The 21,506-nt window shown below is 39.2% G+C and overlaps 1 protein-coding gene across 5 annotated transcripts in view; it reads left to right on the top strand.

Annotated features, from left to right (window-relative positions):
* Positions 1 to 21,506, top strand: part of SIK3 (SIK family kinase 3) — a 243,912-nt gene that overhangs the window by 116,770 nt on the left and 105,636 nt on the right. For 4 of the 5 annotated variants that reach the window (XM_047070395.1, XM_047070394.1, XM_047070399.1 and 1 more), the window contains exons 2-3: positions 7,915 to 8,031; positions 11,360 to 11,423. In XM_047070395.1, the coding sequence (XP_046926351.1) occupies positions 7,915 to 8,031; positions 11,360 to 11,423 (181 nt within the window). Of the gene's footprint in view, positions 1 to 7,914; positions 8,032 to 11,359; positions 11,424 to 21,506 lie in introns of those variants that run through there. The other variant, XM_047070397.1, reaches the window with a different exon arrangement.

Raw genomic sequence — 21,506 nt, 5'->3', positions numbered from 1 at the left:
AACCAGATGGGAATTATTGCAACTTAGAAATCATTTTCTTTTTGTCTGAAAAATTTCCCTTCTACTCCTTGAATTCCAGTAATCACCAGAAAATTTCCATTGATCAATTATGCGCAATATAGCCATGTTCCACCTTAGGAATTTTTCCAAGAAGAATGCATGTTTCATGGTAGATTTTCTCGCTTTGCTAAGCTTGCAATTCTCTATTCTCCAGACATTGTAAATGCACAAACGATTTCATTGTCACCATTTAGTACAGCCCAAACTGAGAAGTATAGAAAAATAAGTCACCTAAAGACCTGTTAGATACGGTGAACTATTTCCTCAGGGGTTCATTGAAAGCTGATTTACCCTCACTTTTGGTGGTCATGTGGTGGCCTCCTGTGTGGAGTTGGCTGGGATCCTAGCATCTCAGTCATTCTTTAGGCTTCACAGCTTTGTATTTTTCCAGAAACAGTTGTGATTGGTATGTAAAATGGATAGAATAATCAGTTCCTCCCAAATATATGTCTTTGCTTTGCTCCTTTGAACTTGATTTGACTATTTGTTACAAAATAAAATATGTAGTCCTTCTTGATTGGTTCCGGGGCAGAGGTCAGGATTTCCCAAGAATATGGCCAGCCTGCATCCTGACAACTGCCACATGGCACATCATTAATCATGGCCAGTTAGTGCCTGGCAGGTTTAGCTTTATAGTCCAGCTTGTATATCTTGTGATGGTTTGGAGTTTCATTAAACCTGTTTCCTGATGACAGTTCTATTTTCCAGTATTTTAAACGAAAGAAGTTTGTGTGTGTATGTTTAAATCAAGGCTGATTGCAAAAGGCATTCACATTCCTTTTCTGGAAGCTGTTCGTAACTGGGAATGCATCAAGTCCTACAGAAAACAATTTGACTATATTTTCAGCTTTCCCAAAGATATACGATTTAAGATAATAGAAAAGAAGTTAATTGATCACATACAATGATGCCTCATGGCAGTTGTTCTCAAAGTTTGATCCAGAGACCCCCAAAAAAGAGTCTCCAGAATTGTTCCAGTGAGTCTCAGAGGTCAAAATTGTTTTCCTAAATATTTAAACATTATTCTCATTTTTCACCCTCCTTCTCTCACAGTTATACAGGGGTGATTTCAAGAGATTATACATGATAGATGAGGTAATTACTCTGATGGCTGGTCAAATGTGTGCTGTGTGTTCTAGTGTTCTAAAATTTTCTGTTTTCATTTCCGATTTTAACCAATTTCTAAGTAAATCTTGATAGATATTACTCACGTAAACAAAACTTCTTTGAAGGTCTCAAAAATTTTTATTTAAAAATTTTTTAATGTTTATTTATTTTTGAGAGAGAGAGAGAGAGAGAGAGAGAGAGACAGTGTGAGCAGGGGAGGGGCAGAGAAAGAGAGAGAGGGATACACAAAATCTGTAGCAGGCTCCAGGCTCCAGGCTCCAAGCTGTCAGCACAGAGCCCGATGCAGGGCTTGAACTCCCAGACCATGAGATCATGACCTGAGCCGAAGTTGGAACCTTAACCGATCGAGCCACCCAGGCATGCTTGGTCTCAACAATTTTTAAGAGAAGGAGTCCTGAGACCCAAAGTTTTGTGAACTGCTGGCTTAATAGTGGAGAACGTAATTCTCTCTCAGAACCCTGCTGAGAGTAGCCTCCAGCCGGCTGCACCAGGGCGCTGCCTTAAGCCAGTCAGTTGTTCAATAAACAGTTTTTAATGGAATTAAATTGAGTTCTTGGAATGTAACTTTTCAGACCTAATTTAAGATTCTCTCCCAAGGCAGCGTTTGAGCATTGAGTGCATTGCACCCTGCCAAGTTTCTTCGAGATCAGTAACTGGCAATCCTCAACATTGAGTCAAGTATTTCAGAAGTCATTGTCATGTAATACCTGCTTTAACTGGCATCTTATTGGCATCGTCTAACATGTGGGCCACATATATGATTTTAAATTTCCTAGCAGTCATATTTAAAAAAGTAAAAAGAAACAGGTGAAACTCATTTTTTTTCCAGCTTCAATGAGGTATAATTGACAAAATTGTAAGATATTTAAAGTGTACAATGTGTTGTTTTGATATGCTCGAACATTGTGTAGGATCCCCACCCCCCACCTCCCCATTGAGTTAATTAACATGTTCATCCTCACATATTTGCTATTTCTCTTCTGTTGGTTGTTTTTTTGTTTGTTTTTGGTGAGAACATTTAAGTTCTAGCCTCTTGGCAAATTTCAATAATACAATAGTGTTATCAGCTATAATCACCATGTTTTATATTAGATCCTCAGACCTTATTCATCTTTTAAATGAAAGTTTGTATCCTTTTACCAACTTGTCCATATTTCTTCCACCATCCCCTGAGCCCCTGGCACCCACTTTTCTACTTTCTGTTTCTGTGAGTTTGAATTTTTCTTTTTCTTTATTTTTTTTTTAGATTCCACATATAGGTAATACCACGTGCATTGTGGTATTGTGGTTGTCTTTGTGTCTGTCTTATTTCACTTGGCATACTGCCCTCCAGGTTCATCCGTGCTCTTCCAAATGACAGGCTTTCCTTCTTTTTTAAGGCTGGATAATATTTCATTGTATATATGTATGCTGCATTTTCTTTATCCATTCATCTGTTGACAGACACTTAGATTGTTTCCTTACCTTGGCTATTGTGAATAATTCTGCTTATGAATACGGAAGTACAGATATTTTTTGAGATCATGATTTCACTTCCTTTGAATATACACCCAGAAGTAGGATTGCTGGGTCATACAGTAGTTCTGTTTGCAATTTCTTAAGGAACCTCCATATTGTTTTCCATAGTAATTGCACCAATTTATATTCCCACCAGCAGTGCACAAGGCTTCCCTTTTCTCCACACCCTCACCAGCGTCTTTGGTAATAGACACCCTAACAGGCATGAGGTGGTATCTCATTGTGGTTTTTTCATTTGCAGTTTCCTGATAAATTATAATGTTTTGGCCATTTGTATGTTTCCTTTGGGAAAATGCCTACTTAGGTCCTTTGTCCATCTTTGAATTGGGTTATTTGTGTTTTTTCTGTTGAGTTTTGTCAATTCCTAGTTTATTTTGGTTAGTAACTGCTTATCAGATATGTTGTGGTCTGAAAATATTTTCTCCCATTCTATAGGTTTCAGTGAAATTAGTTTTAATAATATATTTTATTTAGCCTGGTATATCTAAAATGTTATTACTTCATGTAATCAATATAAATTTATCAATGAGATCATTTATATTCTCATTTTAATATTAAGGCTTTGAGATCTGGTATATATTTTACATTCATAGCACATCAATTTGCTCTGGACACAGTAAGAACTAAAAGGGGCAAATAGCTATTCCTCCCCCCCCCCCCGCTTCTAGAATGAATAATGAAGAACTGTGACTTTAAATTTGGCGTGATCTGAGTTTAATTTTTTGTCATACCACATGCCAATGAAAAAAGGAGAGTTTGTTGAATGGAAATCTCTTGGGTAGAGACTCCCGGCAAGCTGTATCTGTTCAGCAACATATTTGATACAGTGCCATGTTTAATTAATATTAGTGTCAGTTCATAAAATCCTGCTCCTTGTAAGAGAAAAGAATTCTATGTAGAACAAGAAAGTTTAAGAAATCTATGGTCCTTGGTAGTGTGTTGGAAGTTTCCTTTTTTCACTTGTTACGCTTTTTATATGTAAGTGCAGGGATGTGATTCATAGATTTTTCAGCACCAAATTTTTTTTTTTTAATGTTTATTTTATTTTTTTGACAGAGAGAGACAGAACATGAGCAGGGGAGGGCAGAGAGAGAGGGAGACACAGAATCCGAAGCAGGCTCCAGGGTCTGAGCAGTCAGCACAGAGCCCGATGCGGGGCTCGAACTCACGAGCCTTCGAGCTGTGAGATCATGACCTGAGCCGAAGTCGGCCACTCAACCGACTGAGCCACGCAGGCGCCCCTCAGCACCAAAATTTAAACACATTCTTCGAGAGTTTATCTTCTGTTTACCTAGCAGTTAACCTTTTGTTGTGGATGCATTTCATTTTTTAAGCAACTGGGGCGTAGTAGGGGAATGCGTGGGTGACTCAATCAGTTGAGCATCCGACTTCAACTCAGGTCATGATCTCGCGGTTCATGAGTTCGAGCTCCGCGTCAGGCTTTCTGCTGTCAGTGCAGAGCCTGCTTTGGGTCCTCTGTCTCCCTCTCACTCTGCCCCTACCCCACTCACACGCTCTCTCTCTCTCTCTCTCTCTCTCTCAACTATAAATTAAAAAAAAAATTCAAGCAACTGGGATGTAGTTTAAAACGTTTATTATGTAGTCACCAGTAATCTGTAGCCATGAAAATTCATGATCATTGATCTCTTCAGGTATTCTTAAAATAATCATACCTGCTTGCCAGCTCCTTGCTCTCTGACTTGGTAGCTTCTCTGTTTCATCGGTATTTTTCCATTTTCTCAAATCTCCACTTTTCAGTTTGCAGCTAAAATTGGAGCCAAATAACATGTGTGTCCTCCTCTCTGGTGTTAGTACCTAGTGTGGAGGGCGGGGAGCCCGGCCTGCCATGAAGAAGCAGAGCTCGCTGTCCCCGGCCCAGCCCTCAGGATCAGGTCTTGCTGTGGGTTCCATCTTTTGGCTTGGTGTGACTTTCCCAAATGGAATGCATTTCCCCCCCTAGCTACATTCCTTCCATGTTCTTCCCACATCAGCTGGAAGTAACCAGTTGGTTCTGGATGCTGCCCACAAATTCTTAGCTCTTTTGCTTCTTGGTCCCCTCAACTTGCCCCTCGATTTAAGGGACTGATGTTTTTGAGATCCAGGATTATGTTGTGGAGTAAAGCAAATCTCATTTTTTCCGAGGAATGCCTGAAGTTTAAGGCTTGATTCCGGAAAACAAATCACGACAGCAGTACCTATAATTAATGTGTATTGCATGTTTACCACATGCCAGGCATTGTACTAAGCAGGTTGCATCCATTAGCTTAGTACATCCCCGGCAACCCTTAAAGCAGGTTCAATAGTTGCCCACAGTTTTTAGGTAAGGGACATAGAAAAATTAAATAGTTTGCTCCAAGTTATACATTAAAGGGCAGCTCCAAGATTTCGAACCCAGGAGCTTGACACCAGAGTCCTTCCTCTTGACACTGTATTCAGCTGGTAGGCAAAGCTTTGCCTGTGTCTTGTTGAATCTGGAGTCTCATTGAAGAGTAGACAGGAATTTGATGCTTTAATGTATTAAAACCTCTCTGCTTCCGCCTTCTAAGAACAGATTATACTTAATGCAATTTTCCCTGAAAAGACAGGGATACATTTCAGTACGTAGGACCATATTCCCTTTATGTGAAGTCAGATTGCTTGTTATGAAATGTGAAACTACATCCATGCTATACCGTTATCTTTATTAAATTAAAAATATTTATTAGGTGCACAGAATATAAGATCTTAAAGCCAGTTTGTTCTCATAGGTGATTAGGTTTGGTTTTCTCTTTCCCTTGATGAAAATCTTACTGCCTCAGAGAGCAAATGAAATTCAGAATGAGTTCACGTGAATTAGGAGGCCCTACTATATGACTCCCCCAATTACAGTGTGACTCAGTATTCTCTTGGGTGTGAAGAAGTACAAAAATATGGTTAAATGCATTAAAAGCCCTCATTAACTGTCTTCATCCTTGCCCCCCATTACTTTTCAGTGCCATCCATTGGTAGGCATAGGCAGGTTAGGGGATTTGAGGTCCAGTCCTTGGACAGTTGGTGATCAGCAAAACTAGTATTGCTTCCCAACTTCTTGTGTGTTGTGGCATACGCAGAAAATGATCGTATTTTCTCTGGGGTAGACAGATGAGGTTTCTTGAGGCCGGAGGTGATCCACTGCCCCGACCCATGGCCTTGGATACACTTGTAATCCATTTCTAGCACACCAGTTGGAAAGCTCTGCCACGGCATATGGCTGCAAGTTTATAAGCATGTTATGTATATGAAAGTAATCTGTAAAGTATAATGTGCTATTTTATTAATAATTAATTAAGACCCAGATATTTGTTATATAAAAAGACATTGTAAACTGTGATTTTTTTTTTCCCCCAGTTGTTTTGGGAGCCGTTCTTAGAGAACCAGTTGCAGATGCCAGACTAATTGCTGGAGTTAAGGTCCTGTGTGTGATATATGGCACAGTAATGAGGAGAAGTAGAAACGCTAACAGTCCAGGGTGATAGGCAGTCAGATGTTCTACCACTGAGCTATCCCCGCTAATCTGGGGTGATTTGGTGCAAGGCTTCTTATAGGAGATCAGACAGCCGGTGAGATTTGTTAACGGTTTTACTATTTCTCCTGTAAGATTTCCTACCCTCTTTTCTGCCTGTCCCACTTCTTTCTTTTCTCAAGTTCTGCTTTGTTGGTAAAGTCTTTCTGTAGGTCAGCTTCTCCCGCAGGTGAAGGTCACACTCGATCCTCTGTTCCACCGTCATAACTTGTACGTAGCTTTGCCGATTGTGTTTCCAACGTTGTATTGTTGTCTGTTTCACACATGTCTTTCCCCAACTAGATTGTGAGTCCCTTGAAGTTAAGGCTGCATCTGCTTTAATTATTGTAGGCTGAGCTACATCCAGCTCACTTTATTACTTTCCATCATTAGGCAGGGCTTAAATGTTCTTTGAATTGAGCTGAAATTTGTCTCCCTGGGCCTTTCTCCCATTAGTCTTCATTCTAACATCTGAAACAACTTCAGAGTTACTTTATGTTAGTCATTCTTACATTTGAATCATCTCCCATGTATGGTTCTTTATCGTCTTTATTGCTCTGGACTGAACATTTTTATTGTTGAAATTTTGCTTCTCTGGTTTTTCTTTTCTTTTTCTTACTAGTAAACTTCCTTTCCCTCTCTCAGTGTGGGGAATCACAGAATTTTAGCATTGAAAGGAGCTAGAATTTACCTTGTCTTGGTCCTTCATCAAACTAATATTCTTTGCCTACTTGCTGATTGACTGAGATGGAGATACAGATATTTTGGGGCAACACAGTATTTTGAGTATTTCATTCACTAGGAATAATGACGAAGTTTATATACAATGGGTTATAAACGTTCTTCATCTTTCATTCTGTTTTAAAATGTACCTGCTGCTGGATGTCCTAAGAATGATGAGCAAAATAGATGTTTGATGCTGAAGGAGTGTATCTGCGGTACAGAAAGAGCTTCAGATTTTTATAGCATTACTGTTAAGAATTTGACTCTAAAGTCAACCTACCTGGGCTTTAATCCTGGATCTACCACATGCCAGTTTACATTACTTAATCTTGAGTAAATTACTTAATCTGTGTATGTCTCAGTTTCCGTATTTGTAAGATAAGGTTAATAATAACGTAGGGTATTGTGAGGTTTAAATGATTGAGTGCTCGGAAAGCACGAAGAGCAATGCTCGGCGCCCAGCAGATGTTCAGTGTGTAGTGACCTCTGCCTGTTCCACCCCCAGGACTGTGGAGTTACGCACGCATCTGGTGAGATGTGGGATGCATCCGTGTAATTTCTGGTCCAGTCTTACTGACTTATCATGTACTTGTGATGTAAGCCTCTTATCTTAATAAGAGGCCCAACATCTCATGGCCCGCATCAAAGCATGATTTTCCCAGAATGAGACCACATGTGTGGAGCACTGAAGTATTTTGTTTGCCATAAGGTTTTACTGTAGGAGTGGTTTAAGAAATGGCAGAAACACCCATTAGCTTTTGGAGTCTGTTCCTTTGAAACCAACTTGCTAGGAATACATTTCCTGACTTTTTAAAAAGTGAATTCATTTTCTTCATTGACAGTCTGTAAACACAATAGTGGCAACTTATATTTTGTGGAATATAATGTGTTCAAGTGGATTTAATTTTCCTTAGTAAACTGCTTTTAATAATGCATCAGAGTACATTTTTTCCCTCTGTTCTCAGGTTGCTATCAAGATCATAGACAAGACCCAGCTGGATGAAGAAAACTTGAAGAAGATTTTCCGGGAAGTTCAAATTATGAAAATGCTTTGCCACCCCCACATCATCAGGCTCTACCAGGTAGGTTCCCTAGTGGGGTAGCGTATGGCAGCGAAGAATCCAGGATGGTCATTTTATGTGTATAGGTGCCTTTGAGGAAAAGGTGTCTGGGTGAACATCTCCAGCTTTTCTTGGTTTCTGTGTTCATATGTTTATCCTCCTGTTTTCCCCACCCTTTTATCTCCACATTCAGCACTCATGTTTTACCTGGCTCTTTACTAGTAAGCTCTACCTTACCCATGTAGGCCTTTCACATTTGTTCTTTAAAGCTTGGGGACCATTCTTTGTGAGAATTACACAAAAAGATTATTCAGAAGATGACAAGAACTTATTTATGTAGGTCCAAATCCTAAAACAGAATGGGAAAGCCAGAAGGAACGGAGAATTCTTAGGGATGAAAAGCTAGAGGTGAATATAACATTATCTTTTTCTAACATCACTTAAATGCTCATTTCTGTGATCCTGGTATGACGTATGATGGAAAAGGATATTTTAACTATGGCCCCTTTGGTCAGTCAGAACCCACCTCTTTTCTAGTAGGGTCCTAGATTACGTTTTCTGAGGTAGCATTTGATTATTTTGGTAACCGTGAGATTGATTTTGTGTAATGGAAGAGATTTCCCTTCTAGTTCTCTTACCTTCCCGAGAAGTATGCATATTTCATGCCACCCTCAACAATTCCCTTGCTTTACTGCAAAAGCAATAAGTCTAATGGCTGGAATTTCAAGCCGGATAGGAAGAGAGGACCTTGCCTTAGCAGGCTGGTGGAAGAGATATTTTGGGAGAGGTGGGGCTTTGGGGTGCTTCTCAAATTGCAGTGTGTTGGCAGTCACAAGCTCTGCCTCTGCATAAGGCCAGCCCTGCTTGCTGCTTTCTACCAGAACAGCCATCACCTAGTTGTTCAGGAAGTGGCCACCCACTCGGTTCATTTGCTGCTGTTACTCTGCAGTAAAGGTTACTGGCCCAGACATGGCACCATGTGTAAGGGTGGAGGCACAATGGGCAGGCTTTCAGAGTCTATTAACTTTATGGAAAGGAAAGCATGTTGTGATGTTAGTGTGTGTGGTTAAGGCTACAGCTTTAGGGCTCTTTTCTGGCATCAGCTGTTCACATAATGAAATGAATTAGATCAGCAGGAGCAGACTTGTTGAAATTTATCAGACCAAATTCTGTTGAGCCACACCTACGTTGTGCCCCAGAAGCAAACTCGTGAAAGCTTCTTGGTGTTGCCTGAAGACTTAACGTCTGCAAACTCGGAGGTGTCTAACCTCTGTTTCCTTCCTATCCTGATCAACTGAGTAAACTTCTTGACCTCACTTTTTAAAATAAATCATCTTTAAATAATTGAAGGGTTATTAGGCCAACTTTCCTCAAGAGGTTAACTTGGAGGTATTAACCTTACAACTGAATTCTCCAAGTTTATCTTCCTTACCCAGGATTTCATTAGCTTATAAGAAGTCTCAGTTTCAGGCATGACTTTGAACAATGCCCTCTTTTAAGCTTTAATTTTGCTCTCTGGCAGCTAGTATTGTTAATAGGGGATTCTGAGCTGCCAGGGTGAATGGCTGTCAAATTGTCTTTATAAATAGTATCAAGGTAGTTTTCAGGTCATTTGCCAAATCGTCAATTTGTAGAGGAAGCCAAATATAGGTAACTGTATAGGAAAGTTTTTGAACTACTGAAAAATTTAAGAGTAAAAGAACATTTGCAGTCAATAAAAGACCTGGGGGTACAAAGGAGATATACAATTTTTTTTAATGTTTATTTATTTTTGAGACAGAGAGAGACAGAGCATGAACAGGGGAGGGGCAGAGAGAGAGGGAGACACAGAATCGGAAGCAGGCTCCAGGCTCTGAGCCATCAGACCAGAGCCCGACGCGGGGCTCGAACTCACGGACCGTGAGATCGTGACCTGAGCTGAAGTCGGATGCTTAGCCCACTGAGCCACCCAGGAGCCCCAGGAGATATGCGATTTTTTAAAATTTTCTTTTTTTTTTTACTCAACACCTGCATATATGTAGAGCATTGACGTTTTGTTGTGTTAATCAACATACAGGAAGATCTTGGAAGCAATGCATGTAACAAACAATGAGCTAATACCACCAGTATATGGTTTTTAAAAATTAAAGAGAGAAAAAAGTACAATACAGTTACTAAATTGAAAAAGTAACGTGCACTCATGTGACAGATTACCATGAAACCATACCAAAGAAGAGAAGAGATTTACTATTATAACACATAATGCTGTTACATGATATTGATGTGTAAAGATATCAAAGCTCAAGTAACTAGGAAATAATTGAGCAAAATAATTACCAATGAATTATGGTGAAAGTCTAAAGCTGTATTGCCCGGTATGATAGCCACTGGCCACACATGGCTATTGAGTATCAAAATGTAGCTACAGCAAATGAGGAACTGAAATGATAATGTTTTGGACTACTGGGATAAATAAAATACTAAGTTTTAAAAATACTTTTTTAAAACTTATTAATATGGCTGTTAGAAAAGTTAAAATTATATATGAGGCCTACATTGTATTCTGTTGATCAGCATTGCTCTAGAATGATACGGAATAAATGACTTATGGACAGTGTTTCCTTTGGGGGAATGGGAGGAGGGGGCTGGGAAGAGGAAAATCTTTGGCCTTTTGTTCACATACCGGCATTTAAAAAATTTATCATGAGCATATATACTCATACATTACCTTAAAAAATATTTAGTGATAAAGGTAAAAAAGGAAGAAAGGACTGCCAACACAATAAAACTAAATAAAAAAGGCAAAATAGGGACCAAAACAAAATACAGATGAGTAATTTATATTGCAGTGTTGAATATTTACATGATTCTTCCCAATTTTGAAGAAATGGATGGCAGGGAGGAAAGTTGTCCTGTCCCTTAAAAAAACATATCCATATGTGACTTCTATGCAGTTCTTAAGTGATTCCCACCATTTTCCCTAGGCTTTTTTTGTTTTGATTGGGTCTTGGGGGGAACATTTTTGACCTTAGAAGTGATCAGTGTCGAATGTGAATTTTCTGGTTTTTGGCAGCTTCTTTGCTTCTCAGTTTTGTGGAGCTTACGAGATTGCAGAGGCCTCATGAAACAACAAAACGTCCGTCTCAAGCAGTAAATCCTTCCTACGTTTAAGAACGTGAAGGGATCCCTATTTCCCCCCTTTCTTCTTTATAGCATTTATGTGTGTCTCCCCTCCAGTGTTTTAAGTTTCCTGTAAGCAGTAATGGTTATTAATATTTCAGACAACAAAAGAGGATTCCTTAGTTTCTCTTCCCATGATATCAGCCTGTCATTTGTGTCACTATCTGTCGCTTTCCTGCCTTTGTACCAGGTTATGGAGACAGAACGGATGATTTATCTGGTGACAGAATATGCTAGTGGAGGGGAAATATTTGGTAAGTACCTCTATTGCATTCTTTAAAAAGCTATTGAGCACACTATTGCAAACCTAAAATAGCCATTCAACGCCTTTGTCACTTGAGTGGCTGTCACTTGATGCTGTCCTTTTCAATCAAGAATTTTCATTTATTTTGGTTTACCTGTTTAAGTCCCTTCACCCTCTTTGTTTCCGCAGCAGAGGTGTTCTGTTTATTTCCATCAGGTGGTAACAGTTGGGATTAAAGATCTGCAAAAACAAACCTCCCTACTGAACAACATACAGCAGGTGCCTGCAGCCGAGGGTCTTTGCTATTGCTACATCTGCCTGGGGTCACCGTGTGTGGCAGAACCCCCGCAGTGGATGGGCCTCTGTTTTGTGTGAAGGCGCCCCTTGGAGCCAACAGTCTCATTCTAATGCTTTCTTTAAATTTTGTTTACATATAACATGTAACTGTATTCCTTACTGCGTGTTCCCAGCTCCCTTGATGATTCTTACAGTTTGGGAGGTTCTGTCTGCAGTAACTTTTTTTTTTTTTTTTTTCTTAAACACTTAGCACAACATCAGAATTAAACAGTGGGATTTGTTACCAGGAAATCAGACTTTTTGAGGTGGTAAAAACGGGCCAAAAAAAAAAATTTTTTTTTTTTTTTTGTAACAGTGATAAATGGAGCCAAGTAGAGGTAAAAGCTAAACTTTTCACATTTAGATTCACATGTCTTGTTATTTTTAATTTGTTTGGTAAGTAACTACAGAGAAATGTTTCTTCTTTAGGTTCATGTAGATTATTTATTTTTTGGATTATGTTTTAGTTTACATTGTGGTCCAATTTTTTTTTTTTTTAAGTTTTTAAGTGTATCTAAACGTATGAGATAACTTTGAAAGTAGAATCTTCTTTTTTTTTTTTTTTAATGTTTATTTTCGAGAGAGAGACAGCACGCACGCAAGTGGGGGAGGGGCAGAGAGAGAGGGAGACAAAGAATCTGAAGCAGCTCCAGGCTCTGAACTGTCAGCACAGAGCCCGATGCTTCAATGACTGAGCCACCCAGGGGCCCCTAAAGTAGAATCTTTTTATTAGTGACTGGTCATTTGTGATTGTATGGATTTTGCGTCTGTGTGTGTTAAAAGCTTTCCTTGAAATCTTACAATTTGGGCCTAAAAGTCTTCAGAGTGTTTTTTCAAGGCTGTATTTTCATTTCCTAATAATATTTTTAATTGACTTTGTGTATGTGCTTGTGTACAATAGTAGTCTTGGGAGAAAAGAGGCCTTGTCATCTTAATATTTATAATAATCAAAGACTCCAATCCATTGCATATCAGATCTACCTTGCTCTTCAGAAAAACAGTTTTTAAAAGTACAGAAAAGATAATAATGCCCTGGTTAGAGATTCTTTGTGGAAATGTAGCTTAAGGCATGAACAAACAGAATAGTACTTCTCTTGGTATTATTATAAAAGACCTAGATGAGAAAGAAAATGATGTATTACCTAAATAAATCATTGTGACTGCACAGGGATATGACTATTGCATGAGCTCAGGTTTTTAAAAGGATGGAAAGGCTTATAAAAGATGAAAAGATGGGCATGATCAAGAACATGAACTTTGGAGGCAGTTCGACCTGGTTTTGAGTCAGCTACTTGCCCCCTATTTGCTGTTTTTTTTTTTTTTTTTTTTCAACGTTTATTTATTTTTGCGACAGAGAGAGACAGAGCATGAACTGGGGAGGGGCAGAGAGAGAGGGAGACACAGAATCGGAAACAGGCTCCAGGCTCTGAGCCATCAGCCCAGAGCCCGACGCGGGGCTCGAACTCACGGACCGCGAGATCGTGACCTGGCTGAAGTCGGACGCTTAACCGACTGCGCCACCCAGGCGCCCCTTATTTGCTGTTTTGATTGGAGCAAGTTATCAAATGCTTCTGGGACTCAGTTTCATGGTCTGTAAAAGTGAGGTCTTTAATATCTGCCTCACAGTTGTGAAGATTAAACGATATCACACAAATAGATCCCTAGCACTTTGCTTCCTTCACTTCCATGTTAAAGAACAACTGGGCAGTTGACATCTGTCATGACAGGATGAGGATCTCCGCTGACCCGCTTCCCAGTGAAACGTGAAAAGTGCTGAAAACCCCCAAAACCATGGTTCTAAGTGTGAACAGCAAATGAAGACATTTATTCAAGAGCATCTATGAAAATTTGGTAAGAAATGAGGCTGTGGTTTTTAAACCATTACTGCTCCCTCCTTGTCAACTCAGTGAGGGGGAGATTCCAGTTCAGACTACAGGACCCTCCAACCCTGACCTAGACTAATGGCTCCTGGAGGAACAGGACATCAGCATTCTCTTCCAGTCCCCAGCTGCCTGTTACCGCGAAGTCTTGGGTGAATGTAGTTTAGGAGCAGGGACTCCCTTCTTCTGCCTAGCCTCTAGTTGTAGAGTTTGGTCGCAGCACACTGAGAATATTGGAGCCCAGACTGTTCTTGCCTCAGGTTGTAAGTTGGTAGTTCCATCCCACTAGAGGAAAACTGAGAGGACTCCAGACTGTGCCCCTCTCCTCCCAATGAGCTCTCAGCTCCTATAGTGGGAGTGCCACTCGGAGGGAACTTTGCCTTTGTCCCCCACAGCTGACTTCAGACCCCTGGCTCAGAGATTTGCCTAAAGAGAGGCACAGACCTTAAGACATAGCTCCTAATTTGTTCACAAAGGAACTGACTTCATTTGCAGCAGAGTATGAGGAAGTTCAAGGCTAAAAGCATTCATAAGAACAGTGGAGGTTGTGGTAAAGGCATTTGAGAGGAGATTCAAGGTACAAGCTACCCCATAGGAGATCCAGGGAATAAAACGTCGAACGAGCCTTCCAGAGGTCAGAACAAAAGTCAGACACTGATCTCAGAAACTATTCCTTCAAAGGAATCGGAATTTGATTGTTTAAAGACCAATTTATTCCCCAGGGCATTGTTGAAAACAATAGAGCAACCAGCCAGCAATTATTGGAGTTTAACAGCTGGGTGTGGTTAAGGAAAGACAGGAAGAGAGCACCCCCCCAACCATGGTGATCCCGTGAGCTGAGGGTAACTGTGGATATACCAAATCTGTGCTTCCCTGTGGAACAACAACAGAAGCTGAACACTATGGGAGAATAAACTTCACTGACACAGTCCATTAGTCACGAAACAAATAAACAAGCAGATAACAGTAACATGTGCTGGAAGGGGAGAAGTGTACCAGTAGCCAGAGGTGCTATGATATATTATCTGAAATGTGTAGTTTCCAACAACAAAAAAATATGAACCATGCAAAGAAACGGGAAAGTATGACCCATGCACTGGAAAAAAAGCAAGCCAAGAAACTGTCGGAGACACCAGACAGTTTCTTTAAGGTAGCCGTTATAGACATGTTCACAGAAATAAAGGAACTCACGATTGAAGTGGTAAAGGAAGATATGGTGACAATGTCACATCAAATTAGAGTTTCAATAAAGAAATAGAAATCATTTTTTAAAAAATGAACCAAATGGAAATCATGGAATAGGAAGGTAAAATGACTGAAAGAAAGAATTTATTAGAGAGGCTTAACTGTAGATTTGAACTGGCAGAAGACGAAGCAAACGTGTAGTGTGGATAGATTGATGGAGAGTATGTAATTTCAAGAAGAGGGAGAAAAACGAGGAACAGAACTTAAGAGAAATGTGGGCACTATGAAGTGCAACTACATAAGCCTAATGGGAGTACCAGAAGGTGAGAGAGAAAGGAAAAGAAAAAATATGACAGGAAATGATGGCTGTGAACTTCACAAATTATAGAAAAATAATAACCTAAATATGCAGAAAGCTAAACAAAATCCAAGTCGTATTTTTAAAAATGTTTTTATTTATTTTTGAGAGAGAGCACAAGGGGGGGAGGGGCAGAGAGATTGGGAGACACAGAATCAGAAGCAGGCTCTAGGCTCTGAGCTGTCAGCACAGAGTCCAACGCGGGGCTCGAACTCATGAACTGCGAGATCATGGCCTGAGCCCAAGTCGGCTGTGTAACCGACTGAGCCACCCAGGTGCCCCAAAATCCAAGTAGTATTAAACACAGAGATCTTGAAACAGTTACATAGTGAAAGAATAGTGAAAGTCAAAGACAAGGAGGAAATACTGAAAGCAATGAGAGATAAATGACATGTCACTTATAGGGAACCCCATTAGGTTAGCAATGACTTTTTAGCTCAAACAATGCAGGCCAGAAGGCAATAGGATAACATTTTCAAAGTGCTCAAAGGAAAAAAAAAAACTATGAACCAAAATCTTACAGACACCCAGTAGAGGTGTCTTTTAAAAACGAAGGCAAAATAAATACTTTCCCCGATTATCAAAACCTGGGAGATGGGGCGCCTGGGTGGCTCAACTGGTTGAACATCCGGCTTGGGCTCAGGTCATAATCTTAGGGTTCATAGGTTTGAGGGCCCCCCCCCGCCTGTGTCAGGCTCTGTGCTGTCAGTACAGAGCCTGCTTCAGGTTTCTCTCTCCCCCTCCCCAATTTGCGTGCATGTGTTCTCTCTCTCTCTCTGTCTCTGTCTCTCTCTTCCTCTCTCTCTCTCAAAAGTAAAAAACTGGGAGAATTCCCAGATAATCAAAAACTGAGGGCTCCACTTTACAAGAAATACTAAAGGAAGTTCTTCAGGGTAGAAGCAGGTAACCCCATATGGTAGTTTTGAGTCTACATAAAAAAATAAAAAGCACCAGTAAAGGTAATTATGTAACTGTAAAAGACAGGAGATGCATACTTTTCTCCTTTCTTCTCTTAACATATTTAAAAAGCAGTTTTATGAAATAATGTATATAAAAAAATGCATTCCCTATAATGCAATATATATGTAATATATTTGCCGGTAACAGCCCAAAGGAGGTGTGTGATAAAAACTACACTGGGCTAAGGAACTCACTACAGACGGTAAAGAAAAATTATAACAATGTATTGTTGGATCTGTACCATTAATTGATGTCATGTTTATTGAACAATTATTACAAAAGGGAGTAAAAGGAATAGAGCTATAAAGAAGTAATAGTTCCATATAGTCACTGCAAAATTAAGATAATATAAGCTAGAAGCCATTTGGATAAGATAAAATATATAGGGTAAGCACTAGAGCATTCACTAAAAAAATGTTTTTTAAATTATAAAAAATTATTAAAGAAATTGAAATACTTCATTAGAAAATACTCACCAAATGGGGTGCCTGGGTGGCTCAGTCGGCTTAGCTTTTGACTTCAACTTAGATCATGATCTTGCAGGTCGTGAGTTTGAGCCCCGCATGGGGCTCTTGGCTGACAGCGCAGATCCTGGAGCCTGCTACAGTCTCTCTCTCTCTCTCTCTCTCTCTCTCTCTCTCTCTCTCTCTCTTCCCCTCCCCTGCTCATACTCTGTCTCTCTCTGTCTCTCAAAAATAAATGTTAAAAAAAAATTAAAAAATGTTAAAATTAAAAAAAGAAAATATTCATTAAATGCAAAAGAAGGCAGTAATGAAGGAATAGAACAACAAAAATTATATGAAATACAAAGAAAATAAAAAATAAGGGGCGCCTGGGTGGCGCAGTCGGTTAAGCGTCCGACTTCAGCCAGGTCACGATCTCGCGGTCCATGAGTTCGAGCCCCGCGTCGGGCTCTGGGCTGATGGCTCAGAGCCTGGAGCCTGTTTCCGATTCTGTGTCTCCCTCTCTCTCTGCCCCTCCCCAGTTCATGCTCTGTCTCTCTCTGTCCCAAAATAAATAAACGTTGAAAAAAAAAAAATTAAAAAAAAAAAAAAAAAGAAAAGAAAAAATAAAACGGCAGGCATAGATCTGACTAGGGTTGACCCTTGAGGGTGAGGGACTGTGGACCCCCTTCCCCACCCCCACATGCAGTCGAAAATACATGTATAACTTTTGATTTCTGAAAACTTAACTACTAATAGCCTACTGTTGACTTTACTGATAACCTAAACAGTTGAATACATATTTTGTATGATTGTATGTATCATATACTGTATTACTATATTATTACAATAAAGTCAGCTAAAGAAAATTTTACTAAAATTGTAAGAAAAAATACATTTACAGTACTGTATTGTATTCATTAAAAAAAAATTCACCTATAAGTAGATCTATGCAGTTCAAACCCATGTTTTTCAAGGTCAACTATGCATTGGTAATTACATTAAGAGTAAATGGATTGAATAATCCAATGGAGAAGCAGTGATTGTTAATAAATAAATAAAGAGAGTTAAAAACATATGATCTGAGGCACCTGGGTGGCTTAGTTGGTTAAGCATTTGACTCTTGGTTTCAACTCTGGTCATGATCTCAATTTCATGAGTTTGAGTCCCGTGTTGGGCTCTGTGCTGGCAATGAGGAGCCTGCGCTGGCTTTCCCTCATTCTGCCCCTCCCCCACTCACGCTGTCTCTGTCTCTCTCAAAATAAATAAATAAACTTAAAAAAAAAAACCCACATGATCCAACTGCGTGCTATTTACAGGAGACATACTTTAGATTAAAAAATACAAATAGAGTGAAAGTAAAAGGATGGAAAAAGACATATTATGCAAACAGCAACAAGAAGAATGCTGGTTATGTTGATATAGACAAATTAGAATTGAAAACAAAAAAGACTTTATCTTTGTTTACTAGAGGTAAAGAGGAACATTCTATACTAATAGAAGGATCAACACATGAGGAAAACATAATGAGTTATAAACATCATATGTCCAATAAGGCTACCAAAATACAGGGAACAAAATCCGACAGAAATGACGAGAGAAATAGACAATGATGGTAGTTGGAGGTTTCAATACTCCGTTAGCTAGAGCTAGCACATCTTTAGAACAGGCCACCTAACAACAACAGAACGCATTCTTCACAGGTGAACACAGAACGTTCTCAAGGATTGGTCATATGCTTAGCCATAAAACAAACCTGAGTGAATTTAAAGAGTTAGCAATAATACAGTGTGTGTTTTCCAACCACAGTGGAATGAAACTAGAAATGAAGAGTGGGAAAACATTTGTGGATCTCACAAATACGTGAAAATTAATATAATTTGAAGTAAACAGAGTCAATGAAATCAAAAGCGAATTCAGAAAAAAATACCGTGGAGATGAATGAAAATGAAGATACAAGATAGTAAAGCCTATGGGATGCAGCTAAAGCAGTGCTTAGAGGATGCTTATAGCTGTAAAATGCCTGTAATAGCAAAGATCTTAAATCAGTAACTTAGTCTTCTACCTTAAGATATTGCAAAAGGAAGAACATACCAAGCCTAAACCAAGCTGAAGGAAGGAGACAATAGATATTACAGCAGAAATTAATTAAATAGGGAAAATTCCTAGAAAGCCCCAAACTACTGAAACTGATTCAAGAAAAAATAGACAATATGAATAGATACATCAAGTAAAGAGATTGAAGCAGTAATCAAAAAACTACATGTAAAGAAAAGTCCAGGACCAGATGGCATCACTGGTGAATTCTACCAGGCATTTAAAGAAGAATTAGTAGCAATTCTTTACAAACTCTCCTAAAAGAAAAGAATAGGAGTGGACACTTCCCAACACATTCTGTGAGGTCAGTCTGTATTACCCTGATACCAATACCAGACGAAGACATCTCAAGAAGACTACCGGGCAGTATCTCTTATGACTATGGATGCAAAAATCCTCGACAAAATAGTTAACATATAAAAGGAATTACACACTATGACCAAGAGGAACTTATCCCAGGAATGCAAGGTTGGTTAACCATAAAAAATCCATTAATGCATCCTATCAAGAAAGGAAAAACAAACATGGCACAATCATATACGATGCAGAAAAAGCACTTGACAGAATCCAACATCTTTTCATGATAAAAACACTATCCTCAACAAATTAGAAATAGAAGGGAACTAACTTTTTATTTTTTCATGTTTATTTATTTTGAGAGAGCACATGTATGAGCAGGGAAGGGGCAGGGAGAGAGAGAGGGAGAGAGAGAATCCCAAGCAGGCTCCGTGCTACCAGCACAGAGCCCGGTGTGGGGCTCAGTCCCATGAACTGTGAGATCATAACCAGAGCTAAGATCAAGATTCAGATGTTCAACCAACTGAGCCACCCAGCTGCCCCCCCCCCCCCACCCCGGCCAAGGGAACTTTCCTAATCTGTTAAGAGCTCTACAAAACCCATAGCTAACATTATACTTAATGGTGAACAACTAGATGTTTTCCCCCGGCAGTCAAGAATAACACAAAGATTTCATCTCTCTCCACTTCTGTTTAAACAATGTACTGGAGATTCTAGTCACAGCAATTAGATAAGAAAGACCTATAAAAGGCATCTAGATTGGAAAGGAAGAAGTAAAGCTAATTCTACTCACAGATGACATGATCTTGTATATAGAAGGTCCTAAAAAAATCCACTGAAAAACTATAAGAACTATATAAAAGTTCAGCACGGTTGCAGGATATAAGAGCAGTATATCAATCGTATTTCGTATTCTTACAATGAGTGATCTGAAAATGAAAGAAATAAAACCATTCAGTTTACAGTAGCATCAGTAAGAATAAAGTACTTAGGAATAAATTTAACAAAAGAGATGCAAATATTATAGTCTAAAAAGTACAAAACAGTGTTGAAGGAAGCTTAAGAAGATCTTAATGATTGGAAAAACATCCCACGTTCATGGATTTTTAACATCGTTAAGATGGCAGCAGTGCTCAGACTGATGTGTAGGTTAAGTACAATCGCCATCAGAATCGGAGCTGGCATTTTTGTAGAGATTGACAAGCAGATTATAAAATTTGTGTGGAATTATAAGGGACCCAGAATAGTCAAAGCAGTCTTGAAAAAGACCCAAGTAGATCAGAATTATGCAGCCACAAGTCGAGAAAAGCTGACAGCCACCCGAAGCTAGAAGAGGCATAGAAAAGATTCTCCCCTAAAGCCTCTAGATGGAGTGAAGCCCTGGTGATACCTCAGGTTTGGACTTCTTGCTTCCAAAACTGTGAGTGAATAAATTATAATTCTTCTGTGTTATCTACCTGTGGTAATTTGTTTCAGCACGCTGGGAAACTCATACTGAAGACCAGATTTGGGCATAATTTCACAATGTCTCCTCATAAAATAGAAGTCATCTATAAAGGAGAAAATCAATTACCAGGTGTAGTTGGTGATTAATATTAGCATCATGTGTGATGAAGGTATTAAAGAAGTAATGCGAGAACTGCCCCTTCTGATTCTTGCTGGAACCAAGTAAGGGGAATAAGGTGTTTCAGAAATGCTGTAGCCCGTTCAGAAGATTTCAAGATGAGAGAAAGCATGGCATATTTCATATTCTTTAAGTTGTTGAGTATGGTTTAAATATAGGCCGTATCTGAGAAAATGCCCGGAAATGAGGCTGGTAAGATAGGAAAGGCTCAATAAATAATGAAGGGCTTTGAATGACATTTCTGACTTGGCCAGTTTCCCTATCGCACCTTCTCATTGCACTGTATCCTTTCTTAGTAGTACTTATATCACTTGTGGTTTTACATTTATTTTTGTAATTATTTAATGGTTTTTCTCTCTCTACCAGACACCGAACTCCAGAAAATCAGGGGTCCTGTCTGTTTTTGCTCACCATTGTATCTATCCCCATGTCTCTTCTTGCTCTCCAGTTCATACTGATGGACTGAAATATTTACTGAGGGAAATGATCAATCATTGTTTATTGAATGAATGACTAAATGAGTGAATGGACACAGTTGAACTTTACCTTGAATTATTGCCATGTGAGGAAGAATTGGGATGGAACATGCCAATGCCAGTTAGGAAGGTATACATTAATGTCTGAGAATGATGAGGGATTGAAGTAAGATAGCGACTTCATGTCTTTTATTTTAATCTTGAAATACAGGTATTTTTATCATCACTTCACAAAGAAACTGAGATTCAAGGAGGCTAAATAATTTGCCTAAGGTGTAACTAATCGGTAATACAGCTGAGATTTAACCCAAGGACTATCTGACTCCAGAGTACATGTTTTTCCCCATTTACCAGGCTGAAGAATCTGTTCTTCCATATAAAAAGACTTCAATTAAGTATTCTGGGAAGAATCTTTTATTACAAATACAAACCAAATT

Source organism: Lynx rufus, unplaced genomic scaffold (genome assembly GCF_022079265.1).
Source record: "Lynx rufus isolate CCGP_SWC_20201006 ecotype Redwood Valley unplaced genomic scaffold, mLynRuf1.p SCAF_9, whole genome shotgun sequence".
Classification (NCBI taxonomy): domain Eukaryota; kingdom Metazoa; phylum Chordata; class Mammalia; order Carnivora; family Felidae; genus Lynx; species Lynx rufus.
The sequence above is the reverse complement of the archived record's forward strand: the minus strand, read 5'-3'. Positions and strand labels throughout refer to the sequence as shown.